The sequence below is a fragment of the Cyprinus carpio genome, chromosome B3 (genome assembly GCF_018340385.1).
Source record: "Cyprinus carpio isolate SPL01 chromosome B3, ASM1834038v1, whole genome shotgun sequence".
NCBI lineage: Eukaryota > Metazoa > Chordata > Actinopteri > Cypriniformes > Cyprinidae > Cyprinus > Cyprinus carpio.
Genome location: NC_056599.1, coordinates 19277832 through 19302068, shown reverse-complemented (window position 1 = coordinate 19302068; position 24237 = coordinate 19277832). Strand labels below are relative to the sequence as shown.

The following is a 24237-nucleotide window of genomic DNA, read 5'->3' as shown; positions in this document are numbered from 1 at the left end:
TTATTTATTTTTGCAAAGGGTCAATTTTATTTACAAAAACCTATCAGTTTTATCGTTGGTTAACAAACTTACATCAGTGTGACAAGCATTATTTCTGTATTAGTTATTTAAATATAAAAAAAAACAAAACTATTTGTTTATATTTGAAATTAGCTTTATTAGCTTTCATTTTCATACCTTCAGTTTAATTTTAGTTTTAGTCATTTAAAATACTTCTGTTGCTTTCGTTTATTTTTATTTAACATTTAAATGTTAATAATTTTAGTCTTTCACCTTAAACTTATTTATTTGCCAAGGTTACTTTTCTAATTTTCATTTAAGTCTTGTGTGTGTGTGTGTGTGTGTGTGTGTGTGTGTGTGTGTGTGTGTGTGAAATATATATATATATATATATATATATATATATATATATAGTTTTATTTTGGATTCATTTCAATTACTGAAAAATGATTTTTAATAGTTTTAGTTATAAGTGAAAGTGGAAGCCAAGCATGGTGACCCATACTCAGAATTCATTCTCTGCATTTAACCCATCCAAAGTGCACACAGTGAACACACACACACACACACACACACACACACACCGTGAACACAACATTTATGTGTCCTTCATCATGCTAAGCTGCGGCGCCCGGGGAGCAGTTGGGGGTTCAGTGCCTTGCTTCAGGGCCTTCAGTGCAAACTCTCTAACCACTAGGCCACGACTTCCCCCCAGACAGCTGAGTTGCGGCAGAAGGTACATTTTAGGTACCCTGCAGTGAGGAGAGAGACGGAGAGAGAGAATATGTGTAAAAATAATTTTCAATCAGAAATTGTTAGCAAATATCACAATTACAGACAACTGCAAGTGGCACGTTGAATAAAAAAAAAAAAAATACACATTAAAAATAAAAAGAGAAAAATATACACATTCTTTCTAAAAAATAATAATAATACTATTACTAAAAAAAAACAAAAAAAAATAATACTTTTTGTATGTGTGTCATGTGATTACTGTTTCTGTCCTTACTTTTGAGTAAGAGTGGAATCTGCCTGTTGAGTTTCCCATACTGACAGCACAACAGAGTTAACATCTGCTTAGAAAGCCCCCAAAAGTTTCCTGAGTAACAGAAATCATTTTCAAGCAGATGATTGCCAAAAAAATACTTCTAAAGAAATCCCACCTATGATCAGAAACAGTGATATATCCACGTCAACAGAAAAGGCCCAACTGAGAAGAAAGAGGAAGCTACTCTAAAAGTGCTGGCATGGAGCCCTGTCTAATAAAAGCAAATCTGCTGGGGGCTTTCACAGGAGCCTGGCATCACCCCCATTTCCATTCACTTAACCACTCCACTGCATTCGCAACGCATTCCTGTGGCCCAACAATAGAAGCCTAACTCAATTTCCAACATAATTAGGCTGAGCAGAAATCCATTTGCGATCCCTGTTATGGAATAAACCTGTGCCACGTTCTATTAGAGGGAAACGGTTCCTGTAACACGTACACAGGCTTTTCATTTGTGGATCGCTAAGATAGTTCGTTTCTTTGATGCCTGTTCACATTTTGAGTCTGTGACATTGTTTGGCTCTCAAAAAATAAACGCTTTACATTTCCACTGACAATGAAAGGAGACAAGCAGGGTGTGCTCAGTGTAAAGATCCCTCTAGTTTGCACTTTGTTTTCCCAGAGGTCCACCCTCTTCCCCTCCACACGCACACAAGCCCATTGAAGCGGCAGCTGCCTGGCGGCTGACAGGAAAGCCACTATAGCGGGTGTCTGTCCTGTTTGTGACACTGACCCCCACGACTGATGACATGGCAGTGAGGTCATAAACACAACACTGTGATTTCTATTTTCCTGTCAGGCCCCAGACAGCATTTAATGCCTTTGCATTTACTATCTTTTGGTTTTAAACCATAAAACAATCTTCAAACTTCAACCAATCCCACAATCAGGGAAGTAAACATCAGGGATTTTCTAAGAATTTCTGGTTAAATGTCATGTCAAACCATCCCATTAACAGATCAAAACAACAAAGGCACATCAAATTCAGTGTGATTCACAGCCATGTAGCTAGCAGCCTAGATGACCAAATCCCAATACTCATCCTTAAACAGCAATATATGATCACCATAATGCTTGTAGTTAGTAACATAATCTATTGGATTACATATAGTAGGTTACACATTCTGATGGCTTATAGATTACTTTTGACTTAACCCTTAAAAATATATATATATTCCACTCTTTGTTGTCAACATAATGAATTGCAGTAAACATCACATTATGCCAAGGTTTCCTGAACTAAGGTTCCTGAAAGAACGGCACAAGGTTTGTGAGACGATGAAAAGCTAATAATTAATTAAATTATAAAAATGGCAAATTAAAATAATGGTGCGATTTCTCCATTTTCTGTGTAATTATATTCACCGGACTAGTGCCTGGTCTGTGCGGTTCCATATAAAACTGAAAAGCTTTCTGAGTGTATAAAAGCAGTGAAAATAAATAAATAAATAATAATAATAATTAGGGCGAATCAATACATAATTAACCATTTACTGCCATCAATTGCATATTATGCTAAATAACATGTAATAATGTTACATATATATGCATTTTTTTTATTTTAGACAACTAAAATACATGAATATATATAGTAGCTAATTATTAAATGAATAATTATTAATGTAATAAAATCCAGAACAGAATACATTAAATTCATCAGTATCAAAGTTTAATACGAAGTAATACCTCCAGTTTTGTTTTGAGTAGCAGGGAATGTACTTTCTATGGAATGACACAATACTGCCCTCTTGTGTTTATATGCTGTAACTGAATCGGTATTACCCATGAGTCAAGGGGAGTCAATTAGTACAAATAATACGTGTGCAATCTTAACTAAATACATTCAGAAATTATATAAAATGCCAGATTTTTATAAAGACAAAATCCTTGAATAAGCCCTATAGCTATAAATACTATAATAGTATTAAAAAAGGCTAATGACAAGAAAGCTAAACATCAAGAGTAAAGTGATCTTGGTTACACATAATTCAACCCAATAAACCTTATGATGATTTTGGATTAATCAGAAAGGTCACCATGATAATAATGTTATCTAAATATACTCACCATAGTGCACTGCTGTAGACATAAAAAAAAAAAAAAACATGCAGTTGAATATAAAAGACACGTTCATCAGTTAATGTAAGGTTTAATCTGAAAACACAGTTCAAGCTCAATAAAACCACAGGTTTTACATTTACAATATTTTAGTAACTGAAAAAAGTTCTTCCTACAGTCAAGTCATATAAAAACATCTTGATAAGAACAAAATCATTAAATCGCATGAAAGAGAAATATTTTGTGCTTCCTAATGTGTCTAAAAATATGCCACGAGGACTATGGAAAAAAGAAAAGAAAAAAAAAAATTCATGTTTGTACTATATCATCACAATGTCCTTAATGGGGCATTTTCTTGCAAACATTTGTTCAATATACTGTAAATACATTATTTTTGCAGTATGACATTACCAAAGGAGTAAAAGGCGGCATAAAAACAGAGATTGCATCATCACTAACATGGTCATTTACAGAGAAAAAGAAAAATATTCCCACAACGTCAGGCTCATGTTCACAGGTGTCTCATCTGGCTGCACAGGCCACACAGAGCTCACGAGAGTCCACTTCAAATATGCGTAACATTTAGAAATACAGGAAAGCTGTCATTATTGGCACAGTTGAGGACGTACGGACCTCATCATTGATCACAAAAGCATCAATCGAGAAACCAATGCAAGCGTCAGTAGCACACAACATGGTTCTCCTCCATGTTTCTAGGACGACCATGCCTTTGAGAAGCAAAAGAACTCACATGGTCCAATAATAGTTGAAGAACACAATCCGAGGCTCTTGTTCGCATAATACACCCCTTGCCCATGAAGTCCTTGCTTGTTTTCACAAAAGTCTGGGACCTCAGGAGCAATGCTGTCACATTAGCATTTGTTATCAGTCTGCATTTGAACAGCATGCATGCATGCAGAGCCCACACACAGATCTCTATGAGATGGAAATCAGGGCTCAACAATAAGAATGAACCACCAGACCAATGCTTTTATCTATTCTTCATGAATTATGAACCTTTATCGTTATGAATTCAGAGCATGTGGATAAAAAAAATTCACCATTTTTGAATGCATTTTGTTGAGCCCTGAAATGGTAAGGATATGACCTGGACGTGGTGTGCTGAAATTGTGATGTTGGCAGAATGAGGGCAGTCAGTCCTGAGGTGTGTGGGACCAAAGATGCCCAAGATATGAGAACATTGGCACCACTTTATAAGGTTCAGAGGGGAGACGTGTTCATACTAGACTCGGTCTGTAACATCAGAGAGAGGTCTTTTGAGGAGGAAGGGAGTTCACCCTGATCAGATGCCAGCCTCCTGTGTGTCTGTGCTCTCATCAAGGGGAAAATATTCTGGATGACAGCACATCACTTTTATGTCCTCTTCAGGGATGGCAAGTTTCCCCTCAACTCTGGGAATAAAAGCAATTTGTGGTACAGAAGCAACAAGCCCAGGAAATTGCGGGCTTTGAAAGTCACACTGAATTACAGCAATATTAACTGAGGCTTGCGGCTCCTTTCCATTTCTTTGCTTCCTGCTATTGGTGTCCCCTTTCCTGAGGACTAAACTGATAAGCAAAATTAAGGTTTACATTGTGTACACTACAATGAACTTCTCCCAGCTTCTTTCCTAGAACAGATAAGCGATGACAAACTGTCCAAGCTGGTCCCAGTGTCTCCATGTTTGTACAGTATTAGGACAAATGTAATGTTCAGATGTGATCCCAGCATCAGACTAAGCAACTTTAGAGTTCTGCTGAATTCAGACTGAAAGTACTTGGATATAAAAGCAGTTTGAGGTTGTCCAGATCATCAGCGTTTGGTCAACAATCTGATGAGGTTTCCTCAACTTCCTCTTTGTTAGGCTGGTTTGTCCAGCTCTGCTTGTCCAGGTTTTCCAGTAATGGCAGTGGATACAGCACAGTTAAATGAGCAGTCGGTTTAATTCAGTCCATGTGTACTGAGAAGAACCCAACAAGAATTTCAATAGGTAAACATCTACAAACCATAATTTCTCACTGAAAACTCAAGCCTATAAATGAGATGAAAAATGCAAAAATATCTTCTCCTCAAACCAGCGTATGCTACAGATTTAGGCCTGAAGCATACTATACACAAGTACAGAAATGCAAAAGCTAGCTATGCTAACTCTTGCTTGATTTCATGCATTACATTGGAATCCGTAACGCAACATGTTGGCTAAAGCAAGCATGTCCAATAAACTTCCACAGTCAAATTTTTATCTTTAAGGTCAATTGGAGTCAAGAAAAAGCAACTTTTTGAAGAGAAACTTGGGCTGTGTCTGAAATATAGTGCACTATTTGGTGTCTGAAACTATAGTGAACATAAGTACACTCACTTCCATAATTCACTGCAACTGATACTGATACTCAATGGCTAGCCTAAACAAGTGGAACCCAATTACTGAATTCTGGGAAAATTCTCATTGCTCTCGGATTAGATCGGTTCAGTAATATTACAGTAGATGCCACTGATGTAAACGGTAGAGTTGGGATGTGGCAGTAGGTCCTGCAAATGGATAAGGTCACATTACTTCAAATGATCAGAGGACAGAGGCTAAGCAAGAATGTAGGGTTATGGGCGTTAAACCCAGTCCAGTTCTTCAGTTTTGGACCATTTCTGAACCTCTGGCAAGAGCACCACAAATGAGCAAGGGCAGCACGGATCAACAATGTAAACCTACAATGTAGGTAATGAAGTTCATACTCATTGCAGATGCTCACAAATAAGCACTCAGGGCTGAGAGTAACCCTACTAGCTGCCTGAACTGAACCGGCCATCTGGAAACAGCACAAGAGGCCTCCTGAACATTGCTCTGACAGCAGTATTTACATGATGCAAGGACGGTTTTTTTTATCAGCTGGGTTGGAGAGCACGCATCAAAGATCAACATGACTGGATGGGTGGGCCTGGGGTGAAACCGGTCTGGGCTGTGGGAACAACATGTGGGTGAGTGGGAGCTTTAGACTGGAGGGAAAGAAGACGGTGTTCCTCTAGTTTGCTGAGGTGCTGCTGCTGGGGTCGGGCCGGGCGTTGGCCAGGTACTTGGCCCTCATGCTGGATGTGTACTGGAGAGAGACAAACATTGAGAAATTAAAAAAAACAAAAAAACAAAATCATTTAGATTTTAGACTTAGTTTCCACACAAAAGAACATGCTATAGACAGCACAACTAAGTGTGGACATGCCTATCACGGTGGCACTGTGAATTATTTTCAAAATTAAATTATTATAAATTATAAAAACATACTTAAGTATAATATACTTAATTTAAAGATTAGGTAGTAATCCATATGTAAAAAAGACAGTAGCATGCACAACTAAGTAACAAAGTATGATGCCAACAATTATAAAAAATATCGGCTAATAAGAAAAATGCTATGGATATTGTAAATTGTGCATCCCTAATGCATAATGCATGCTTTACAAATGTTTTGATTAGACTGTAATTTTCTTTCAAAGCTGTACCTTAAAATATCTGATACCCTAGTTTTGGCAAAATGAGTGTGTTAGTTAAGTTAAAATATTAAAATAATAACAAAAAATAAAACTAAAATAAAACTAAAATTGAATAAAAACTATGTAGACATATTTGGGAAAAAAAACTAATAAAAATGACAAAAAAACAACAACAACAACAACAACAAAAAACAAGCAAATTATATATATTCTATTATATATATTAACTGTGCATTTCTTATATATGGATAAGTATATATACACACACATACTTATCCACCCACAGTGGACATTAATAACAGGTGTAAAGTAGTAACAAATGTATCATAAAAATAAATGTATAATATAATAAAATTAACAAAATAATAATAATAATAATAATAATAATAATAATAATAAATAAAGTCTGTCACAGCACACCCAGAATCATTTAGACAGCCTTGTATACGCAATATTAATATGCTTGTAGAGACTGAACTAGTGCAATTAGTGTTATTTATTTATTGGTGATTAAATGGCAAAAACTGCACATTTTAACTTTGACTGCTTGCTGTTTTGATAGTGTGAACAGATAAACACAAGTATAAAAACTACTTTTCTATTTTCCTTAATTGTAACGTAACCACTAACGCGATTTGATATACGAAAATAAGTAGACCTATCTTTATACCTCTAGACCTAAATTTACCCTAATATTAACGTAAATCCTCTTTTGATTCCCTTAAGCTTATTTTACTCTTAATGAGGTCTTTAAGTGTGGCATGAATATAACTGGCTGATTTTCTATCTGTAGTGATTAGAACTGACAGATCTTAGTCAAAACTCTAATTTCAACACATCAAGCTGATATTATACCAGTAATTATGGATCCCTAATAGGACTACCTAATAATATTTACTTTTTAAAGATTAGGTCTACTAATATTACACAAAACACGACTACAGGACATTACAGAACTTTTGTTCACACTGACAGTGATTGCTTATTAATATTACTCAGTGCTTTTTAGTCTAACTGCACTGTAACACGGAAACATTCAAATAAAACCTGACAGAGAATTGCTGGTAGTGACAGTGAGCATTCTTTACTCAAATGAGCAGTGATGCGATGTGTCAACTGCCAATGGGAGCGCAGACAGCTGATCAACTGTCTGATTCAACGGTCAACCTAGAAACTAGAAACTAATAGTACAGTGGCTCAGTGCCCTCCATCAATTTGATGACTGTCAGTGTGAATGCACCTTTAGGATGCTAATCATTAGCCAAACTGAATTATATAGCAGTTCTCTTCCTTAATGTCAGGCTTAATGCATTTATTCCTCTCTGTGTTCTTGGAAATTGGATTCTCTGTCAGATACGTGCAGAGGTAATTAACATGCCAGACCAGGGATCCACACAACAAAAACACCAGGGGCCAGGGCAGCTTGCTTGGTCAGAGTGAGGCTGGTTTGGGAAGGAATCACGCTGTTGTGTTTTTTGTTTTTATAGGGAGGAAGGTGGGCCAATAAGTGGGAGTGGGGCATTTGAGTACCTGTTGGAATAGCGAGGCTGCTACCAAAACGAGCGGGAACTCTCCGATGGCTTTAACTGCCAGCTGTGATGGCTGTTACTGTCCATGGATGTCAAATACAACTGTGTGGGTTTGCAGAAAAGAAAACGACAAGAAACTGTAGAGCAGATAGACATCTCGGACTGCATCTCCAGCTCACAAGAAACACGTACACATGCACTCCCAAACACACACACGCAGCGTCTAGAGGACACAAGACCAGACACGAAGGTGTGAGGGGACACAAGTGCACAGTGTGAGTGGGGTTACCTTACATCAGCAAGTCCTGACAATCTGTATCTCACCTAAACTACCAGCCAACTAACCAATTTTAACACCGATTTTTAACTTCATTTAAAGTTTGTCCAGTGATAATGTCTCTTAAAAACAGAGTAAATTATGTGGTCATGTAACGGATTTGTCAAAAATGAAATTGCAAGTGTCTGCGCCAGTAGCAGACTGCCACTGCGCTCTCGAGTTTGAGTCCTGGCTCGTTGACCTTTCCCGATCCCAAGCTTACTTACTGTCTAGCTGCTATCCTATCATAAAAAAGGCAAAAAATCCCAAAAATAAATCTTAAAAATAAATAAAAAAGATGAGTATATGTATGTGAAATTTAATTCCATAATTCCAAAATTAATGTGAAATAATGCATTGAATGTAATTGCAAAAGTCAACAAGACACTAGCGCTCACCAGAAGCTATATAAAAATGTATTTTAATAATATACACTAATCTCACAAGCAATCTTAATCAATCCAGTTACTTAAAAGATCATAAAATTGGATTCTCATCTGGTGGGATGCATGACTCTAACAAGATGCAAATACACCAAATAAGGAAATGTCTCCAAAAAAAAAAAAAAAATTCCATTGTTTAACGTCAATAGCGTAGCGATAAATACTGAAGCACAGCTCAGACAGAAGTCACGTTCAAACCAAGCAGCTTCCTGTTGAACTTGAACCCATTGTGAAATCTGCATATATCATTCGGCTTCACATTAGGAAAATTTGCCTAACAAAGGTAAATGTCAAGAAAACCTCGAAAACCTAAATAATGTGTCTGAAAGCACGTAATTTCTCCTCAACATCATGTACCCACAGCGCCACCTAATGTTCACAGTTGTAATGCCAACATTTAAATGAAACAAGAATGAAACTGACACGCCACACTGTCTGAACTCTTAGCCACATCATTCTTTTAAATGTTTTTTTCCTCAGAAAATGTTCATTGCAAAGAGTAGCCTACAGCAAGACTGTTGTCCATTGTGCTCTCTTATTTTGTGAGCTTCATATTGATTGGCTTCCAAAAAGAGTTGTTATGATACATTAAAAGTCTATGTGAAATGTCAGAGGCCCTCAGCTAATCAATCAACCCTCTTCCATGACAGAGCACTGAGTTTAACAACGCGATTTCAGCAATTACAGGTGACCGTGAGGAACTCTGGCTTCAGTTATCAAAGTGTTTCTAGTCAGTAAGTGGGCAGCTGGCTCCAAATCTCTGTTTTCCTTTTCCTCACACACAAACAAATCAATGCAACATCGATCTATGGCTATAAATCACCACTCCACTTAAACTGTTCTGTAAGATTGGGCAAGCAAGAAGTTCCCAACAGCAGAAGTTGTCCAACAGCAGTTGGCTTGAAAGGTCGGAGTTCAGGGCTCTTTGTAATGACTTGCTGTGTACAGTGAAACTACAGTGGGGGAGATCATTGATTTACACAAGCAAACTACAAGAACGTGCTATTTTAATATTTAAGCATTCAGGCTGTCAAAATGACTCTGTGGTTTGTGTGTTAGTGTGTTTGTGTGTGTCGTCATTCACTGAGGACGAGTGCAGGTACTTACAGATGGAGGAGGAGATTCTCTCCCGATCAGAGGAGTGTTCTCACAGCGAGGGTTCTGGAAGTTTGCATTCTGGGTCCTGGAAATGAGACACACACTCTTTACAAAGATCCAAAATCCTCCTGCATTAATGTTACTAATCCATTTCAAATTTATTGTACTTGTTCATTTACACTACCATTTAAAAGTTTGGGGCTGGGAAGATTTTTTTAAATGCAGTAAAAACACCAATATTGTGAAAAATTATTACAATTTAACACTACTGTTTTATATTTGTATATATTTTAAAATGTATTCCTGTGATAGTAAAGCTGAATTTCCAGCATCATTTCTCCAGTCTTCAGTGTCACATGATCTTTCAGAAATTCTAATATGCTGATTTACCGCTTAAGAAACATTTCTTATTATTATCATCATCAATGTTGAAACAGTGCTGCTTAATATCTTTGTGGAAACCATGATACTTTTTTTTTTTTTTTTGTCAGGATTTTTGGAGTAATAGAATTGTTTTATGATTCAACTTCTAATAGTAAAAGTAGTCGTATTAAAAAAAGATCTTATTAATATTATACAAAATAAATAGTGGTGTATTTCCATAGGCCTAGTTGTTTTAGGTAACAAATACAAATTTCACTTAAATGACTATGAGTCTATCATTTATAAATGAATGGTGGCACATGGAAGAAACAAAAAGAGATCAGTAAGAAGTATCGGTCAAACTGAATATCAGGCTATTTCTACAAAAAACTCCATGGATCCCTCACAGAAGGGAAAAGGTGACCAGTATGTGTCATATGTATTGGTTGCTGACGTCATACTTGTGTGTTTAACTCACATGTACTCAGTAACAGGAGCGTTGCTGACAGTGTGTGCTCCTGCTGGGATGCTGGTCTCGCTGCCGTAGCTGCTGCCGCAGCTGTAGAGACTGGGCATGTGCACCCGGTACAGGTTATCATGATTCTGTCTGCCTCCTTGAGCCATGGACTCCTCCTCACTGTCCTCATCAGGCCTGTATGCACAAACACACACAACATGCACATTCCTGTTAGCTGGAATCAATTAACCGCTTTTATTCAATGCGATGTATTACAGAGACAGGTCCATCAGCTCAAACTGGCTTGAGCTCAGTGGTGATGCTTCACTGATTTCAGAGGACATCAGCTGTAGTTTTATATCTTTAATCTGTCAACACAGCCCAATGTCATGTGACTTTTGAATTGTTGTGTAGTGGCTTCAGTGAAAGCGCAAGCCATGATCGATGTGGAAGTGTGAATTTGAGTAAAACTGCCAGTTAGCAGTGTTAGACACTGCAGATAGCTGACCAGCAGTGTCAAACTCAGACGGGACCCCTCAAGAGATCAGAGAGTTTTCATCTGTACCCAACACTTGGCAGAAGCAAAATACCCGCTGTTGATAAGCTGTCAGGTAAAAATCATGTCATTTTATTGAATTGAGTTTTTTGATGCTAAAAAAGCAATGCATAATCAATGAATGAATATGGGACAAAATATTAATAAACAAACAAATACATTTCTATTAAAATGTTTGGGGTCGGTAAGGGACACATTTAATTGTGAATATTAAAATGCATCGCAGTTTCTATAAAAATATTGAGCAGCACAACTATTTTCAACATTGAGCAGCAAATCAGCATATTAAAATGATTTCTGAAAGATCATGTGACACTGAAGACTGGAGTAATGATGCTGAAAATTCAGTTTTACCATCACAGGAATAAATTACATTTTAAAATATAGAAAATGTACTATTTCTAAAAATAGAAAACTATTATTTTAAACTGTAATAATATTTTACAATATCACTGGTTTTACTGTATATATAATCAAATAATTACAGCCTGGATGCACATACGAGACTTAAAAAAAAAAAAAAAAAAAAAAAAAAAACATTATAAGAAAAAAGTCTGTAGTGTTAACATGTCACTAAACATATGTGACCCTGGAGCACAAAAGCAGTTATAAGTAGCATAGTTATATTTGTAGCAATAGCCAAAAATACATTGTATGGGTCAAAATGATCAATTTTTCTTTTATGCCAAAAATCCTTAGGATATTAGGATATAAAGATCACGTTCCATGAAGATATTTTGTAAATTTCCTACCATAAATATATCAAAATGGGGGGTGGGGCACCACTGTGGGTTGCCCAACTGTACATTAATAAATTCCATCTGATCTTCACTATCAATGTGTCACACTGTGGTATGAACAGCAGAGGGCACTCTCCGCTGTGTTACTAACGACAAACAGGAAGTGCACATCAAGTCCACATAGAGGCATGTGCTCTGCTTGCTATCAGTCACAGGGAACAAAGAGAGCAGCATGCATTTGGCCAAGAGGGATGACATAGTTTGAGCGAAAGCCTTGAACCACAGAAAAACCTGCATCAGTGATCCTGTGACTCTTAACAGACCACTAACAGTCTGTTCTCCTGTATCTACTGATTAGATTACATGCGGCCAGGAACAGAACGAGCTGTATCTGCACTGTGTTAGCTTAATGAACATGAATGAAAAAGCTGACGATGACCAGAGGGAGAAAAATCAACACTATCAGCAGGGCTGTGGCGCTATAAATATACTGATCTGGGCCGCCCCCTGCTGGACATGCTAGCTTGAGGAACTCACTATAACTATTCAGTATAGCTTCAGTATAACTATTCAGTATAGCTTCAGTAGAACACTTTAAGTTATCACTGGCATAAAGTGTGGTTGCATTATTGTCCACAAAAGTAAACTCAGGGGTGATCCAGTAAACAACTTTTTTTTTTTTTTTTTCAGTAGGTTTCATGACAAAAATAATTAAAAACTTTTGTGCCCTTTTCAGTTGCAGCACATTTCGATTTTTTGATTTATTGGAAATACTGGTTAACCTATGATGATTGTCTTGAAATTGTAACACTTTCATTTAGGGTCATGAACAAGGTTTTGACACTCTAATATCTGGCAAAAATGCGTGTACAAAATTTCTATTTGGATTTTGATGTTTGCAGGTCACTTTGACTAAAATTTTTACAAAAATTTCTTTATTTTTAAATGTTGTGCTGGTCTATGGCACCACTGGTTTAGGGCTGGTCACTTAATGTGACATCATTAAGCTTTTTTATTATTAAAAAAAAAAAATATTACATTTTGAAAGATTCTAAAAAAAGCCTGTGTGCACCTTAAACGCCAACAATTTTTTTTTGCATATAAAAATGCATGCACTAACTTTAAATATCTCAAAATATTCCCCAACTTCACACAGTTAACATAATCAGTGTCTACCTCCACACTGCATGGCCTGCCATAGCCTGCCTAAACTCATATTCAGAAACTGCTAATTATCTATAATGAAGAGGTAGTGTGAATAGCTGTGTACCATGAGACACACACTTATGAGTGTGATAATTACATAATATGCTTAAGCTGGCGTCTTTGTCCTTTCCATATCTCCCAGTGTAATCCTGTTTGCTTGATGCAGGCCTATCCTGGGAGAGAAGCCGCATGAGCCTGGACCGGGAAATTATTGCAGTTTATGTAATTATGGGAGGAAGATGTGAGCGATTCCCACACAGAGCGCTTGGAAGGAAGGAACAAGAGGAAAGAGATGGAGCAAGGCAGCTGTTTCCATTTAGATTCTGACCAAAGAGCGTGATGGGAGCACGAGTTGTCCAAACATAGTCTTTGTAACAATGCCCATGGACACACAAGCACACCACTAACTGTTGTTTTATCTCTGGTTTAATCCTCCTGAGTGCATTTGACTACAAAAATGAGGATGTTCCACTGAAAGACTGCATCATACTGCTAACACTAACTTGGCGTGGGAAAAGAACAATGTGTTTTATGATCATAACAAAACCCCTTTCTCCTTAATACACTATTAGCCAGATAATACACATTTCATGCTGTAAAGTAGTGATATAGTGCTAGGAATATATAGTATAAGGTCACTATCAGATGCGTACTATTAGTAATATACACACACACACACACACACACACACACACACACACATATACATACATACACACACACACACACACACACACACACAAACACACACACACACACACACACCACACACACACACACACACACACACATACACACATATATATACATATATACATATATTTATATATATGTGTGTGTGTGTGTGTGTGTGTGTGTGTGTATTAAAAATTTCTCTTCTATTCACCCCCTCAACAACTGGTTCTTTTTTTAGTTTTAGTTTTTTAGTATTATCAAGTTAAGCTAAATTAAAAAGAAATATTGCCTTACTTTTTAACTTACCTTTAATAACCCCCTCTACAATTACTATTATTACATAAAACCATAAAATAACATTTGGATTTTTTTTTTTCTCTTTAGATCTTACCTTTTGCCATGCCATGTGTGTGGCACACTGCAGATGACAGAGGTGAACATGAGAGCTGTGATGAATGAGAAGAGCACCAGGTAGATCACACCCTCCAGTCCATCATAACACACTCCAGTCAATGCCTGCACATAATCCTGCACACAAACAGAAAGACAATCACAGCACTGCACGCAAACACTGCAAATTCTGTCATCATTCACTCACTGCCATCATTGACTCGCTTTCATCAGCAGAGGCACAAAATTAGGATTCAGGTTCATTTTTTCATCATAATGTTCATTTTTGGGTCAACTGTCACTTTAAATGCCTTGCATGCAACAACATAGAAACCAGTCTCTGCTGGGTATGTGGATAATAAATACAAAAGAAATGAAAACAGTATGATACTATCCAGTGCTAGACTCTCTAACTGAGAACTTCCAGCAGGAGACGTCACCATATGCTGCAGAGAGAAACAGGGCTTTTAATAATATATGTTGACCGAAGCGTGACCAGCCCTACACATGCTGCTTTTAAAGAAACATGGAAGCGTCTTCCTTCCTCCAAATTACTGTCATTATTAACTGCAAAATTGCTCCATTTGTAATTACTGTTCTGCATCTCCAGCACAAACTCTCCCACATACGGCCCAGATGCAGATGGTTTGGACCGTAAAGTATGTTATTGCTTTTGCAGAATGAAAACACCATTAATAATGTATAATGCGTTTCCAAAAGTCCATATTTTATCTGTTACTTTCTCTTCTCATGGGAAGGAGATGCACTTTTAGGACCACCCACACAGCAGGCCTCTGTCTCTCAGCCCTGAGGAGGAACTCTAGAGAAAAGGACAGGCTCCAGAGTGCAGATAGAAGATAGAAACACACATATGTGTGTGTGTGTGTTTGTTTGTCAGCGCACTGCAGGTGGGCTGCAAAACCCTGGTTTTCATGTCACAGAAGCCCACAGGTTGAGGTTACAGTGAAAATGGCGGCAAGATGTGCTTAGAGTCAGAGAGGAACCTAATGTGCAAAGTGGTCATGTACTCTGAAACACTTTCTTACCATGTGCAAACTGCGGCAGTCCACAAGAGCAGTGAGCTGGTGCAGTCCAACTTCAGTGGTGTTCAACCCCCCCTGAATTTGCTCAAGGTTCCCCTAAAAAACAGGAAGACAAGTTTGAAATAAAATGGTTACTCTAAATGCAATGTCTAAATAGATATTCTCATTTACATAGACGTTGAAAAGTTACTTGATCTAAAATACATTAAAACAACAATATTGCCAACTATTATTACAATTTTAAATAAGCATTTTCTATTTGAATATATTTTAATGTGTAGTTTATTCCTGTGGTGGTAAAGCTGAATTTTCAGCGTCATTACTCAGTCTTCAGTGTCACATGATCCTTCAGAAATCATTCTAGCATGCTGGTTTGCTGCTCAATAAACATTTCTTGTTATTATTTTCATTGCTAAAAACATTTGTGGTACTTAATATTTTTGTGGAAATATTTTTGTTTGTTTCAGGATTATTTGATGAAAAGAAAGTTCAAAAGTACAGAATTTATTTGAAATATAAATTTTTGTAACGAAACAAATGTCTTTACTGTCACTTTTGATCAATTTAATGCGTCCTTGCTAAATAGAAATATTAATTTCTTACTGAACCCAAACTTTTGAACAGTATTGTTCTATTTTATTGTCTTTGCTTCATACTATCTTATTAAAAAAAAAAACAATCAATTTCTATTCTACTACCTGTTTTCTATTTAAAAAAAGAACACTAACACTAGCGTTCTCTATTCTTTCTATTCAATCTACTTTTTTCCTTTTATTACAAAAAATTATCCTCTAACATCAGCATTCTCTATTCTTTTTCTATTCTTTCAACTTTTCTGTATATTTAATTGAAAAAATGACCCTCTAACACTAGCATTCTCTTTTCTTCTATTCTACCTGCTTGTTTTCTTTTTATTTATTATTTAAAAAAACAAAAGAGACTTGTCACCGTGCTTGCGTATTATTGCTCTTTTGTTGGTTTTGATTGCTTCTATTGTCCTCTTCTGTAAGTCACTTTGGATAAAAGCGTCCGCTAAATGACTACATTTAAATGTAAATGCAGAGCATACATTAGGAAGTATAATCAATATCCTAATTTTTATTTAGTCTTTATGAGTCCAGCACACAATGGCGCACACATGACAAACCAAAACATTCACACAGGAGAATGTCAAAGAAGAGAGGCTTGTTTTCTTTCTTTTAAAGGCTCAGAGTTGTGTGAGGTCTAAGTTGTATGAAGCTGCAGTGGTAACCAGATTTTGGCCGGTTATAAGGGTGAAATATTTCCATTGATTCAGTGGTTTCTCTCAACGCTTGTGTTTGAGCAAGAGGACAGCTTTCTTTCTCACATGTACAGGATATCAGCCATCACTTTGTCCCAGAACACACACAGATGCTGCACAGTGACAGAGGCCCAGGGATAGTGAACACACACACACACACAAACATTTCCACACAGACACTACAAAAGGACCTGCAAGCTTTTGTGCATCAGGGACTAAGAGAAATGGGCCATACATACTACATGCATGCTCTCAATAAACACACACACAGTCACGCAGATATCTACAAAACATGCTCACCTTTGTATCGGGGTATTCCCGGACTGCAGAGCGCAGTAGTTCTGACACATCATCCTGCATTTCCACCAGTGCTTTGTGACTTCCTGACAGCTTCTACAACAAGACAAAAACAAAACCTGTTACATGCGGTGTGCAAAATTCATCTCATTTACAAGTTTATACTTCTAAAGCACATAGAAAAAAAAATGTATTGTATTTTTCAACATTTACAGGTTTTTTAGGTTTACTTGGAATCTGGTTAGTATAATAAACTAAAACTAGCACAAAAACCTATAGATCTAAACACATTTTTGTAAAACTTAAGTGACCCAAATGAAAATTTAATTTATTTCTGTGAAGATAAAGCTGATTTTTCAGCATCATTTCACCAGTTGTCAGTGTCACATGATCTTTCAGAATTCATACTAATATGCTGATTTAGTGCTCAAAGAACATTTCTTCTTGTTGAAAATACTATAGTTGTGCTGCTTATTTTTGTAATAGACATTGTGATCATTTTTTTCAGTATTCTTTAATGAATAGAATTTTTAAAAGAGCCCTATTTTTTTTAAATAGAAATCTTTTACAATATTATAAATGTCTTTACTGTCACTTTTGATCATTTAAATGCATCTTAGCTAAAGTATGAATTTCTTAGTATAATTCATAAAACTATATCGTTATTAATAAGGCGTGTAATTATTTGATTCTGGTTATTTTCTGGAAGGCACACAAATGCAATATTAAGAGCTCGACAGGTAATAAAAACTGGGTTGCACAACTTCCACTTCCTGGCCAGTGCAGAAGTATTTCCTCAGTGTTCATTCACCACTGCACACACCCACGCTCACTCCACTGTTAGTGCTGCAGCAGCAGAGAGAGCTGCTTGCATAATGCAACAGTGCATTTACACCCAGCAGCAAAAGTCAGTACAGGCTCTTGCATCCGGCCATTTAGGTGTGTCGCGGAGCATTTCAAGAGCACAGGTCTTGAAAACATGAATATTTGAGATGCCAAATGGCCACCATGTTAGCTTTGTCTGCCAACAGATCCACAATAATAGGCTGGGAAATTTGCTGACATTCAGTGAGAAAGAGGCAGTGAAAGTACAACATGTCCTTCTTTAAAGAGCTCACAGAAGACTTCTGCTTACCGTGTTAATGCCAGGTAACAGTACTTGAAACTAACTAAACACAACAGGCAGCATAAGCAAGGTTCAGTGCTGCTAACAAGAAGTGTGAAAAACACAAACGCAACTCCAAGTTTGTTCCAAAATTATGCTGCCTTAGAAGATACATTCTTTTGGTCAAATTATAAAGCAGCATTATATACACTACCATTCAAAAGTTTGAGGTTAAAAATATTTTTTTTCAATACAAATTACTACTTTTATTTAGCAAGGACACATTAAATCAAGACAATGTTACAAAAGGTTTATATTTTTAAATAAATGCTGCTCTTTTGAATTTTCTAATTCAACGAATCTTGAATAACGTATCAAGTTTCCACAAAAAAAAAAAAAAAAAATTAAACAGCACTTTTTCAGTGTTGATAAAAAAAAAAACATTTCTTGAGCATCAAATCAGCATATTAGATTGATCTCTGGAGGATCATGTGACACTGAATCCTTCACAGATAAAATACCTCTAGTTGTTTTGAATGCAAGAACATGTCTTGTGAAGGTAACTGCTTATGTGCATTGTAGACAGCTGATTTTTAAAGCATAAAGCATTGCAGAATCTTCAACATTTCTCTTTAAATGTTCTTAAAATATTCATTGGTGACATTTTAAGTCTGAAATCAATATCCATTTCAATACATTGCTGTCTCAGATGTGATTCAGGCTCAGTTCATCAGTATGCTGCATGAGAACTAGAGGAACTCCATTCAGAGACATCAGCTGACAAAGTAGAGCATTCAATCTCCATATGGGCATTACCCTTTATTTAAATGAAATGGCATCAAGATAATGGAGCAGTCATTGAGATAACCCATCAATCATGATCAGTTAAGAGCTGTGATTTGTCTGAATCATGCACATACATTACTCAAATAAAGACGCTGAGTCTGACTCCGTTAACTAAGGGGAAAGGCAGGAAGCCAAAGGAACACACATTTCCACTGAGCAGCTCGCAATGAGAATGCTAATGAACAGTGGCAAACTAAACAGGGGGCGGCATGTCCCCTGTAGTGGAGTGTGAGGAGGGAGGAGACTGGCTGTCTTCCAACCTCCAGTGAGATACCTTGCTGTCTATTAACTATTTACAGGAGTGACAACATTAATGGTCCCTCACACCTAAGTGCACAGGACTAAACTAACTCTCCCAGAGTCTGATGTTAGAATCAGTAAATTAAACTAACTACTAAACATATTTTTGTTAACTGAAAGCTGAAATCAAATCAAATATTAGAACTTTACTTATTTATATAAATTTCAAAAATTGTATAAATAACTTGTAATTTTTTTTTTTTTATATTTTAACAATGACAAAAGAATGCCAAAATTCAAACTAGAATTTAAACTAGAACCAAATATTAATAAATACTATAATAGAATTTAAATAATAGTAAAATAACACCTGTTAGCATGTTGCTAACTTTTTAAAATTACCTAATAGCAATGAATTCTGGGATTATCATTTCCATGATGCGCACATCTAATGCTGTATTATATTTTTACCAAATTAGGTATGTATAATGGTGCATGATTACCTGTTGGAAGGGGTTGACCTGACCCACGTTACATGTGAGGTAATACTGCAGGATATCTGTAAAGAGAGAGAGGCAGTAGGTCAAGAGCAATGACATGAAAGAAATCAGCATTTATTATCTAGATGAAGACCCAGTCAGGTATGACCGTTTCCTTGCATCTATAAGCATATAATACAATTTATGCACTGGTCATTACAAGTCATTACAAACCTGCTACATTCTACAAACCGTTTCTGTTCTCTTTTCGTTTTCACATCTGCCCAAAGCAGATGAATCCACACACTGACATTTACTGAGCTCAGAGAACCCACAGCAGCCATGTCAGGTATCTGAACAGCTATATTTCCAACCACCAGCAACTCTAGATTCCGTCCACAGATGCCTTGCTCACCAAAGCTAAGCATAGCATCTAATTTCTCTCCTGCAGAGGAGAATTTCCCAGTCAATGCACGAGTCAATAACTAATCCCAGACCAAATATGCAGATCTTTTTGCATCAATATTGAAGGAAAATCTGTAGGACGAATTCAAACATGCTAAAATGTGTTTCGGTAAAGGGATGATTAAGATATTTTTTATGAAATCCAAGGGCTTTCTGATCCTGCATACACAGGCCCAGAAAAGTAGTAAGTACATTGTTAAAATAGTCCATGTGACATCAGTGGTTCAACCTTAATTTTATGAAGCTACGAGAATAATTTTGTGCGCAAAGAAATGCGTTGTGGTACTCTCATGAACACACGTTGAAGACATGTTGAAGAAGAAACTGTTGAATGAAGTCATTATTTTTGTTTTCTTTGTGCACACAATGTATTCTCGTAGCTTCATAACATTAAGGTTGAACTACTGATGTCACATGGATTATTTTAAAGATGTCTTTACTGTTTTACTACCTTAAACGTGTCAGTTGCTTTGCTGTCTATGAAGGGTCAGAAAGCTCTCGGATTTCATCAAAAATATCTCAGATTGTGTTCTGAAAATAAATGAAGCTCGTATGGATTTGGAAAAACATGAGGGTGAGTAATTAATGACAGAATTTTCATTTCTGGGTGAGCTATGTCTTTAAGGGCACTCTTATTGGTAGCTGAGCGCATCATAAATTAGCCAAAATATTTAATAAATGAATAAGACTCTTAGGGGTGTTCATGGATAACTCTTGCCTGGTGCAGGAAGTTGTAAGTTTCATTTTTTTTTTTTTTTTAGTAAACGTGAATGGAAAACACAATCACACATCTGAAGAGTGCTACCAGGTCACTGAGGATTTTTACTGGGACTGAAAAGAAAGATGAGAGCTGAAGACTTCGTAAATAGTAGGTTAGTATCTCAAACAGTGCAGCTTGATGTTAGCAACACCAATGTCATGGGTTTGATTCCCATTAATTTACAAGTTTAAAATAAACAATAAACACACACACACACACACACAAATTTGGGGTCCCACACTTTTTAAATTGTGAAGCTGATTAAAATTACCATGCAATTAATCTAATTTGTGAATGTAAAGATGAATGAAAATGAAGATCTAGACTGCAGTGTTAAAAATACTGCCTATTTCTGCACAGGAAATGATACTAATTCACACAGTCCTCTCACAAACCTCCACACGCCAACGCAGATGGAGTCTTGGGCCATCTTCATGCGCAGCTTGCAGCGGGTTGCGTGGACGCGAATCAAAAACAGACATGCGTCAGAGCGGTGGGTTTGTTGAGGAGGAGTGTGATGCTTTCATCACTATCATTACACACGTGGACACACACGGCAGTGGTCACAGGGAAAAGTAAAACCTGCTTATGAAGAAGCCAATTCCCCCATCCCATACAACCGGCCTCCTTGATTGCACTATAAGTGGCATAATTATGGCAATGATGAGGGGAATAAACTGGCCTCTCAATTATATCCATGGATGGCTGTATACAAAAGGCGAAACTGAGCAGCATTCATTTATAGTGTAGTAGTGGAGTTCAGTGTTGGATTTATAGGTTGTAATAGTATTCAGTGAGAGGGCCAGAGCCCCATAGCCTCATATGTCATGTGTAAATGACCTTCAGTAATAGGATGTAATATTGGGTGACTGGTGATGCCCATATGAAACCTAACAAAGACAATGGAGTGGCTTCCAAAAACGATCTGAGAGCAGGCAGAGCTTTAAATCCCACCCACGCCAGGATGACTGCAGGCTATAAAAGATCCTGATTCACGTGAAGCAGGGAACACGCCAGCGCACTGACAGATCTTATTTATGAAGTGTTTCACAGATTTTCTTCAATGATGATTGTAAAATTTAACATCCTTCTGCTACGTTATCAGATGAGTAAACTGCATTCATAATGGAGGACAATTATAGCATGCATTACTGTTCACTTTTTAAGAGGAAAGTGTTTAATTTAGATACATGTTTGGACTATTGTCATCTTCTGGGTTTGAAATTAATATCGAGTGAATATCAAGTAGACTTGATATGGATAGACTTTGTGATGTCATTTAAAACAAACAAACAAAACAAAACAAAATTAGTAGGTTAGCCTATCATAACAGAGCTTATTTACATGAAGTAGCAAAAGCATTCGGCCTAAAAACATTAGATGTTTTTGGTATAAAAATTAGTAAGATAAATAAAATAAATACACTTTTTTTTTTTTGTAAAGCCAGGCTAATATAAAACAAAAGTGTACTGTTGGAAATGAAAAAGAAAATAAAAAGTTCCCTAGATTTATGATTTTAATAATTCCAAAAATCCATCACAGTCTGTATAATGGGTCCATATGGCCTCTTTAAACAACTAGATTCAGTATTAAACAGCACAGCACAGAATACATGCTGGGATACATACTGAGGCTTTCCTCACAGTAGAGACACGATGGATGGCATAGGCATGTGTGCTGATTGTTAGTACAGAAATGTCTTTGTTCTATTCTAGGGAAATGCAGTAGGATGAGTCAGTCTAGGACAGTGATAGCCAGAAGGAACACACTCAGAGCATTCTTTGTGGTCTCCATCTACAGCCATTAATGCTTCCTGCTGAATTACTGCGCCAAATATAATTCTGGACTAAAGAGATGTAATTAGTGGAAAGGTGTAAGCTAAAATCTGATGGGCATATTTTGATGATGTTCCAAAGACTTATTTTATTCTAGAATGGTGAGACAAATTCTGAAAACCCACTAGAAAATAATTTTTTTTCCTCATGAAGCAATCATGCTTCACCAATATTTTATCCAAACTATTCATTTTGCTTCTCTTTTCCAGATAGCAATACACGGTTACCATGACTGACACTCCCAAAAAAAAAAGAAAAAAAAAAAAAATTCTTAAGTCATATAGTTTTGTGTGAGGAACAGACTAAATTTTGTATTGATTTTTTTTTTTTTTTTTTTTTTTCAATGAAAATCCTCCCCTGCATTGAGCTGTTAAATCAAATAATGAATCACTGAGTGGAGTATATTTTATTTTAGATATATTTTTAAATAAATAAAAACATTTTAATGGTTTTAGTTAATAACCATTTAGATAAGACCACTGCTCCAGAAGTCACATGGAGCACTTGCTCATGGTCACAACAATACTGTGTTAGACTGAAAAAGCCTGGGTGAAATTTCATAATTCTCTTTCTGAGTTACAAGCCTGGAAAAACAGCAAGAAGAATATATATTGGCAGAATGATCACTTTTGGGTGAACTATCCCTTTAAGGACTTATTTAGAGCAAATGAGAGGAAGACTGCAGATAGAAAGAACAAAGATAAGAATAGAGCCCAGAAGACACACAATTACATGCGTGTGTGAAGCTGATAGTCACAAGGTTTATCATCCACATCCTTCAGCGGTTTTCTCTTTTCCTTTCCTCTTATCTCTCTCCTCTGTTCTCCAGAAGTTCTTGCTGTAGCTCTTCTCAGCTAACCAACAAAGTGATTAATCATAACAGACGCCAAAGTTGACATATCAAACCTGCTTTTACTACATGAAAGCATATAGAGATCCACATGCATACAAACACACTTCTGCTTCCTGCATAGCACCAATTCTAGTGGACATTCATTGAGTCCCAATATAACCTCTGCATTTCAATGTCTAACCACAGGTCCAACATAATGAAACAATTTAAACACATTTAACAGGATTCACACACGTTCAGGCCAGTGCAAATGCTTCCTTTCCAAGGATTAAGTCATAGGAAGAGCAATTTCCAATGGGCCGTACCCAGAGTCCACCTAGATTAGGCTTAACCTGAATATGTGAGCATAACTTTCCATCATCAACATCTTGCTCCAGCCACCCAAACAGGAACACTTGGACACGCAAAACAAACACAGACTGAGAGAAAAACACCCACACGGTTGTCTCCCACACTGATTTACTGAGAGCATCCAGCCTCCTGAGGATAATAAGGTCACTTTGAAGAGGAACTGCTGTATTGAGTAATGCTGATAAAGTGAGGAACAGAAAGTCAGATGGAATGCTTCCTCTCTGAGCCAACAGGAAATGAAAGCCTGCGTGCCCGCTCATCCCTCACATAACACGCTCCTCTGTCAGGAGATGTAGGACAGACTAAATTAAGACAGACTCGC

At 36.8% G+C, this 24237-nt stretch overlaps 1 protein-coding gene across 2 annotated transcripts in view; it reads right to left on the bottom strand.

Moving 5' to 3' along the window:
- Positions 1-3180: 3180 nt before the first annotated feature.
- ttyh3a (tweety family member 3a) overlaps positions 3181-24237 on the bottom strand; it is a 54489-nt gene continuing 33432 nt past the window's right edge. The window contains exons 8-15 of one of the 2 annotated variants that reach the window (XM_042720107.1): positions 19676-19731; positions 16985-17077; positions 15406-15498; positions 14361-14497; positions 10814-10987; positions 9982-10057; positions 8117-8217; positions 6087-6195 (exon numbers count right to left, since the gene is read on the bottom strand). In XM_042720107.1, the coding sequence (XP_042576041.1) occupies positions 8137-8217; positions 9982-10057; positions 10814-10987; positions 14361-14497; positions 15406-15498; positions 16985-17077; positions 19676-19731 (710 nt within the window). In that variant the 3' untranslated portion in view covers positions 6087-6195; positions 8117-8136. Of the gene's footprint in view, positions 6196-8116; positions 8218-9981; positions 10058-10813; positions 10988-14360; positions 14498-15405; positions 15499-16984; positions 17078-19675; positions 19732-24237 lie in introns of both variants that reach the window. The other variant, XM_019079901.2, reaches the window with a different exon arrangement.